Here is an 8,372-nt window from a genome sequence, read left to right on the forward strand (position 1 = left end):
TGTAGTGTGTAGTGTGTAGTGTGTAGTATGTAGTGTGTAGTGTGTAGTGTGTAGTGTGTAGTATGTAGTATGTAGTGTGTAGTGTAGAGCCCTTACCCCAGCCCTCTGATCATCAGTTTCTCCTCCTCACGCCCCATGCTGAAGGGTTAGTATGTAGTATGTAGTGTGTAGTATGTAGTGTGTAGTGTGTAGTGTGTAGTGTGTAGTGTGTAGTGTGTAGTGTGTAGTATGTAGTATGTAGTGTGTAGTGTAGAGCCCTTACCCCAGCCCTCTGATCATCAGTTTCTCCTCCTCACGCCCCATGCTGAAGGGTTAGTATGTAGTATGTAGTATGTAGTGTGTAGTGTGTAGTGTGTAGTATGTAGTGTGTAGTGTGTAGTGTGTAGTGTGTAGTGTGTAGTGTGTAGTGTGTGTGTAGTGTGTAGTGTAGTATGTAGTGTGTAGTATGTAGTGTGTAGTATGTAGTGTGTAGTGTGTAGTGTGTAGTGTGTAGTGTGTAGTGTGTAGTGTGTAGTGTGTAGTATGTAGTGTGTAGTGTGTAGTGTGTAGTGTGTAGTGTGTAGTGTGTAGTATGTAGTGTGTAGTATGTAGTGTGTAGTATGTAGTGTGTAGTGTGTAGTGTGTAGTGTGTAGTGTGTAGTATGTAGTGTGTAGTGTGTAGTGTGTAGTATGTAGTATGTAGTGTGTAGTGTGTAGTGTAGAGCCCTTACCCCAGCCCTCTGATCATCAGTTTCTCCTCCTCACGCCCCATGCGTACAGACAACAGCGATCTGATCTGTCCCAGCGACGCCAGCAGTTTGATGGTGTCCTCTACGGAGACTGAGTTGATGGTGTAGGCCTTGGGCAGGGCCCGGACCTGGCCCCCGATGCCTTCGTACTGACGGTGGAGTAGGACAAACATGGCTCTGATCAGCTCTGGGTCCTCCATGATGCTCTCCTGGGCCCAGCGTACCATGGTCTCACTGATCAGCTGCTGCAACGTGCCTGAAGGACCGGAGGCAACGCAGCACGGTCAGACACACAGCACTGGGACAAGGACTAATGGTCTACTCTCTCTATTCAGACAGCACTGGGACACTAATGGTCTAGATTCAGACACACAGCACTGGACAAGGACTAATGGTCTACCCTCTCTATTCAGACAGAGACACAGAGACAGAGAGAGAGAGAGAGAGCAGAGAGAGAGAGAGAGAGAGAGAGAGAGAGAGAGAGAGAGAGAGAGAGAGAGAGAGACAGAGAGAGAGAGAGAGAGAGAGACAGAGAGACAGACAGACAGACAGACAGACAGACAGACAGACAGACAGACAGACAGACAGACAGACAGACAGACAGACAGACAGAGAAAAGGACCAGCCTGATGCCAGATCTGTTAGTGCTGTCTAACCAACTCATACCTTATGCCAGATCTGTAAGTGATGTCTAATCAACTCATACCTGATGCCAGATCTGTAAGTGATGTCTAATCAACTCCTACCTGATGCCAGATCTGTTAGTGCTGTCTAATCAACTCCTACCTGATGCCAGATCTGTTAGTGCTGTCTAATCAACTCATACCTAATGCCAGATCTGTTAGTGCTGTCTCACCAACTCATACCTGATGCCAGATTTGTTAGTGCTGTCTCACCAACTCATACCTGATGCCAGATCTGTTAGTGCTGTCTAATCAACTCATACCTGATGCCAGATCTGTTAGTGCTGTCTAATCAACTCCTACCTGATGCCAGATCTGTTAGTGCTGTCTAATCAACTCCTACCTGATGCCAGATCTGTTAGTGCTGTCTAATCAACTCCTACCTGATGCCAGATCTGTTAGTGCTGTCTAATCAACTCATACCTGATGCCAGATCTGTTAGTGCTGTCTAACCAACTCATACCTGATGCCAGATCTGTTAGTGCTGTCTCACCAACTCATACCTGATGCCAGATCTGTTAGTGCTGTCTAATCAACTCCTACCTGATGCCAGATCTGTTAGTGCTGTCTAATCAACTCCTACCTGATGCCAGATCTGTTAGTGCTGTCTAATCAACTCCTACCTGATGCCAGATCTGTTAGTGCTGTCTAATCAACTCATACCTAATGCCAGATATGTTAGTGCTGTCTAATCAACTCATACCTGATGCCAGATCTGTTAGTGCTGTCTAATCAACTCCTACCTGATGCCAGATCTGTTAGTGCTGTCTAATCAACTCCTACCTGATGCCAGAACTGTAAGTGATGTCTAATCAATTCCTACCTGATGCCAGATCTGTTAGTGCTGTCTAATCAACTCATACCTGATGCCAGATCTGTAAGTGCTGTCTAATCAACTCATACCTGATGCCAGATCTGTTAGTGATGTCTAATCAACTCCTACCTGATGCCAGATCTGTAAGTGATGTCTAATCAACTCATACCTGATGCCAGATCTGTAAGTGATGTCTAATCAACTCATACCTGATGCCAGATCTGTTAGTGCTGTCTAATCAACTCATACCTGATGCCAGATCTGTTAGTGCTGTCTAATCAACTCCTACCTGATGCCAGATCTGTTAGTGCTGTCTAATCAACTCATACCTGATGCCAGATCTGTTAGTGCTGTCTCACCAACTCATACCTGATGCCAGATCTGTTAGTGATGTCTAACCAACTCATACCTGATGCCAGATCTGTTAGTGCTGTCTAATCAACTCATACCTGATGCCAGATCTGTTAGTGCTGTCTAACCAACTCATACCTGATGCCAGATCTGTTAGTGCTGTCTCACCAACTCATACCTGATGCCAGATCTGTTAGTGCTGTCTAATCAACTCCTACCTGATGCCAGATCTGTTAGTGCTGTCTAATCAACTCCTACCTGATGCCAGATCTGTTAGTGCTGTCTAATCAACTCCTACCTGATGCCAGATCTGTTAGTGCTGTCTAATCAACTCATACCTAATGCCAGATCTGTTAGTGCTGTCTAATCAACTCATACCTAATGCCAGATCTGTTAGTGCTGTCTAATCAACTCCTACCTGATGCCAGATCTGTTAGTGCTGTCTAATCAACTCCTACCTGATGCCAGATCTGTAAGTGATGTCTAATCAACTCCTACCTGATGCCAGATCTGTTAGTGCTGTCTAATCAACTCCTACCTGATGCCAGATCTGTTAGTGCTGTCTCACCAACTCATACCTGATGCCAGATCTGTAAGTGATGTCTAATCAACTCATACCTGATGCCAGATCTGTAAGTGATGTCTAATCAACTCATACCTGATGCCAGATCTGTTAGTGCTGTCTCACCAACTCATACCTGATGCCAGATCTGTTAGTGCTGTCTAACCAACTCATACCTGATGCCAGATCTGTTAGTGCTGTCTCACCAACTCATACCTGATGCCAGATCTGTAAGTGATGTCTAATCAACTCATACCTGATGCCAGATCTGTAAGTGATGTCTAATCAACTCATACCTGATGCCAGATCTGTTAGTGCTGTCTAATCAACTCCTACCTGATGCCAGATCTGTTAGTGCTGTCTAATCAACTCATACCTGATGCCAGATCTGTTAGTGTTGTCTAATCAACTCCTACCTGATGCCAGATCTGTTAGTGCTGTCTAATCAACTCATACCTGATGCCAGATCTGTTAGTGCTGTCTCACCAACTCATACCTGATGCCAGATCTGTTAGTGCTGTCTCACCAACTCATACCTGATGCCAGATCTGTTAGTGCTGTCTAATCAACTCATACCTGATGCCAGATCTGTTAGTGCTGTCTAATCAACTCCTACCTGATGCCAGATCTGTTAGTGCTGTCTAATCAACTCATACCTAATGCCAGATCTGTTAGTGCTGTCTAATCAACTCCTACCTAATGCCAGATCTGTTAGTGCTGTCTAATCAACTCCTACCTGATGCCAGATCTGTTAGTGCTGTCTAATCAACTCCTACCTGATGCCAGATCTGTTAGTGCTGTCTCATTAACTCATACCTGATGCCAGATCTGTTAGTGCTGTCTCATCAACTCCTACCTGATGCCAGATCTGTTAGTGCTGTCTGACCAACTCATACCTGATGCCAGATCTGTTAGTGCTGTCTCACCAACTCATACCTGATGCCAGATCTGTTAGTGCTGTCTAATCAACTCCTACCTGATGCCAGATCTGTTAGTGCTGTCTAATCAACTCCTACCTGATGCCAGATCTGTTAGTGCTGTCTAATCAACTCATACCTGATGCCAGATCTGTTAGTGTTGTCTCATCAACTCCTACCTGATGCCAGATCTGTTAGTGCTGTCTAATCAACTCATACCTGATGCCAGATCTGTTAGTGCTGTCACTGTGTGCTACAGAGAGAAGGCTGTCTGTAACACTGTGTCCTACAGAGAGAAGGCTGTCTGTAACACTGTGTCCTACAGAGAGAAGGCTGTCTGTAACACTGTGTCCTACAGAGAAGGCTGTCTGTAACACTGTGTCCCTACAGAAGGCTGTCTGTAACACTGTGTCCTACAGAGAGAAGGCTGTCTGTAACACTGTGTCCTACAGAGAGAAGGCTGTCTGTAACACTGTGTCCTACAGAGAGAAGGCTGTCTGTAACACTGTGTCCTACAGAGAGAAGAAGGCTGTCTGTAACACTGTGTCCTACAGAGAGAAGGCTGTCTGTAACACTGTGTCCTACAGAGAGAATGCTGTCTGTAACACTGTGTCCTACAGAGAGAAGGCTGTCTGTAACACTGTGTCCTACAGAGAGAAGGCTGTCTGTAACACTGTGTCCTACAGAGAGAATGCTTTCTGTAACACCTGTCCTACAGACAGAATGCTGTCTGTAACACTGTGTCCTACAGAGAAGGCTGTCTGTAACACTGTGTCCTACAGAGAGAAGGCTGTCTGTAACACTGTGTCCTACAGAGAGAAGGCTGTCTGTAACACTGTGTCCTACAGAGAGAAGGCTGTCTGTAACACTGTGTCCTACAGAGAAGGGCTGTCTGTAACACTGTGTCCTACAGATATGAGGCTGTCTGTAAACTGTGTCCTACAGAGAGAAGGCTGTCTGTAACACTGTGTCCTACAGAGAGAAGGCTGTCTGTAACACTGTGTCCTACAGAGAGAAGGCTGTCTGTAACACTGTGTCCTACAGAGAGAAGGCTGTCTGTAACACTGTGTCCTACAGAGAGAAGACTTACTGGGTTTCTTATCTTTCTTCTTGTTCTTCGGCATGAAAGTCATCTTTTTCTTCAGGTAGACCACCTTCTCCACCAGAGACATGAGTCTTCCTCGGATGGTGAAGTCACTGTCTGCCTCGTTCAGCTTGTCCTCGTCGATCTCTATGCCTGACGACAGAAGGACAGGTAGCGTGTTAACTCTGGGTTGAATACTGTTAACAGATTAATTCAAGGTCAACTAACTACTGGGTTTAATACCCTTAAGATATGAATTCAATGTCAACTAACTACTGGGTTTAATACCCTTAAGATATGAATTCAATGTCAACTAACTACTGGGTTTAATACCCTTAAGATATGAATTCAATGTCAACTAACTACTGGGTTTAATACCCTTAAGATATGAATTCAATGTCAACTAACTACTGGGTTTAATACCCTTAAGATATGAATTCAATGTCAACTAACTACTGGGTTTAATACCCTTAAGATATGAATTCAATGTCACCATAATGACTTCAATGAAACTCACAACTGAGCCAAACCAAGCCGAGCCGAGCTATTCTTGGCTGGCCTGGGTAATGAGTTCAATGAAACTCACAACTGAGCCAAACCAAGCCGAGCCGAGCTATTCTTGGCTGGCCTGGGTAATGAGTTCAATGAAACTCACAACTGAGCCAAACCAAGCCGAGCCGAGCTATTCTTGGCTGGCCTGGGTAATGACTTCAATAAAGCTCACAACTGAGCCCAAACTGAGCCGAGCTGTTCTTGGCTGGCCTGGTTACGGTAAAGAAACTAAATGGGAGGTGTCCCGGTGCTACAGTGTGAAACAGACATACCACAGTGTGTCATCAGGTCCTCATGGAAGTCTACAAGCTGTTCTCTGATGTGTTCTGGACAGGGACAGTCCACCTTCTCGTCCTTAAAGCTCAGCAGCATGTTGATCTGAGAGGAGATAGAGTGATAGAGATTCATTTAACAGACTGGTGATTCATTTAACAGACTGGTGATAGAGATTCATTTAACAGACTGGTGATAGAGATTCATTTAACAGACTGGTGATAGAGATTCATTTAACAGACTGGTGATTCATTTAACAGACTGGTGATAGAGATTCATTTAACAGACTGGTGATAGAGATTCATTTAACAGACTGGTGATAGAGATTCATTTAACAGACTGGTGATAGAGATTCATTTAACAGACTGGTGATAGAGATTCATTTAACAGACTGGTGATAGAGATTCATTTAACAGACTGGTGATTCATTTAACAGACTGGTGATAGAGATTCATTTAACAGACTGGTGATTCATTTAACAGACTGGTGATAGAGATTCATTTAACAGACTGGTGATAGAGATTCATTTAACAGACTGGTGATAGAGATTCATTTAACAGACTGGTGATAGAGATTCATTTAACAGACTGGTGATAGAGATTCATTTAACAGACTGGTGATTCATTTAACAGACTGGTGATAGAGATTCATTTAACAGACTGGTGATTCATTTAACAGACTGGTGATAGAGATTCATTTAACACACTGGTGATTCATTTAACAGACTGGTGATAGAGATTCATTTAACAGACTGGTGATTCATTTAACAGACTGGTGATAGAGATTCATTTAACAGACTGGTGAAAGAGATTAATTTAACAGACTGGTGATTCATTTAACAGACTGGTGATAGAGATTCATTTAACATACTGGTGATAGAGCTTCATTTAACAGACTGGTGATTCATTTAACAGACTGGTGATAGAGATTCATTTAACAGACTGGTGATAGAGCTTCATTTAACAGACTGGTGATTCATTTAACAGACTGGTGATAGAGACTCATTTAACAGACTGGTGATAGAGATTCATTTAACAGACTGGTGATAGAGCTTCATTTAACAGACTGGTGATTCATTTAACAGACTGATGATAGAGCTTCATTTAACAGACTGGTGATTCATTTAACAGACTGGTGATAGAGCTTCATTTAACAGACTGGTGATAGAGCTTAATTTAACAGACTGGTGATAGAGATTCATTTAACAGACTGGTGATAGAGATTAATTTAACAGACTGGTGATAGAGCTTCATTTAACAGACTGGTGATTCATTTAACAGACTGGTGATAGAGCTTCATTTAACAGACTGGTGATAGAGCTTAATTTAACAGACTGGTGATAGAGATTCATTTAACAGACTGGTGATTAATTTAACAGACTGGTGATAGAGCTTCATTTAACAGACTGGTGATAGAGCTTCATTTAACAGACTGGTGATTCATTTAACAGACTGGTGATAGAGATTCATTTAACAGACTGGTGATAGAGATTCATTTAACAGACTGGTGAGAGAGATTCATTTAACAGACTGGTGATTCATTTAACAGACTGGTGATAGAGATTCATTTAACAGACTGGTGATAGAGATTCATTTAACAGACTGGTGATTCATTTAACAGACTGGTGATAGAGCTTAATTTAACAGACTGGTGATAGAGCTTCATTTAACAGACTGGTGATTCATTTAACAGACTGGTGATAGAGACTCATTTAACAGACTGGTGATAGAGATTCATTTAACAGACTGGTGATTCATTTAACAGACTGGTGATAGAGCTTCATTTAACAGACTGGTGATTCATTTAACAGACTGGTGATAGAGATTAATTTAACAGACTGGTGATTCATTTAACAGACTGGTGATAGAGACTCATTTAACAGACTGGTGATAGAGATTCATTTAACAGACTGGTGATTCATTTAACAGACTGGTGATATAGATTCATTTAACAGACTGGTGATTCATTTAACAGACTGGTGATAGAGATTCATTTAACAGACTGGTGATAGAGATTCATTTAACAGACTGGTGATTCATTTAACAGACTGGTGATTCATTTAACAGACTGGTGATAGAGCTTCATTTAACAGACTGGTGATAGAGATTCATTTAACAGACTGGTGATAGAGATTCATTTAACAGACTGGTGATAGAGATTCATTTAACAGACTGGTGATAGAGCTTCATTTAACAGACTGGTGATAGAGATTCATTTAACAGACTGGTGATAGAGCTTCATTTAACAGACTGGTGATAGAGCTTCATTTAACAGACTGGTGATAGAGATTCATTTAACAGACTGGTGATAGAGATTCATTTAACAGACTGGTGATAGAGATTCATTTAACAGACTGGTGATAGAGATTCATTTAACAGACTGGTGATAGAGCTTCATTTAACAGACTG

At 42.5% G+C, this 8,372-nt stretch overlaps 1 protein-coding gene across 1 annotated transcript; it reads right to left on the reverse strand.

The window, feature by feature from the left end:
- Nucleotides 1-706: 706 nt before the first annotated feature.
- Nucleotides 707-6,069, reverse strand: LOC127922665 (ryanodine receptor 2-like; the record flags this gene model as incomplete). Its single annotated transcript, XM_052506548.1, has 3 exons — nucleotides 707-984; nucleotides 5,146-5,292; nucleotides 5,964-6,069. Coding segments are annotated over 3 exons (531 nt in total), but the record flags the coding sequence as incomplete, so codon positions are not given.
- Nucleotides 6,070-8,372: the final 2,303 nt, after the last annotated feature.

Source organism: Oncorhynchus keta, unplaced genomic scaffold (assembly GCF_023373465.1).
Source record: "Oncorhynchus keta strain PuntledgeMale-10-30-2019 unplaced genomic scaffold, Oket_V2 Un_contig_26628_pilon_pilon, whole genome shotgun sequence".
Classification (NCBI taxonomy): domain Eukaryota; kingdom Metazoa; phylum Chordata; class Actinopteri; order Salmoniformes; family Salmonidae; genus Oncorhynchus; species Oncorhynchus keta.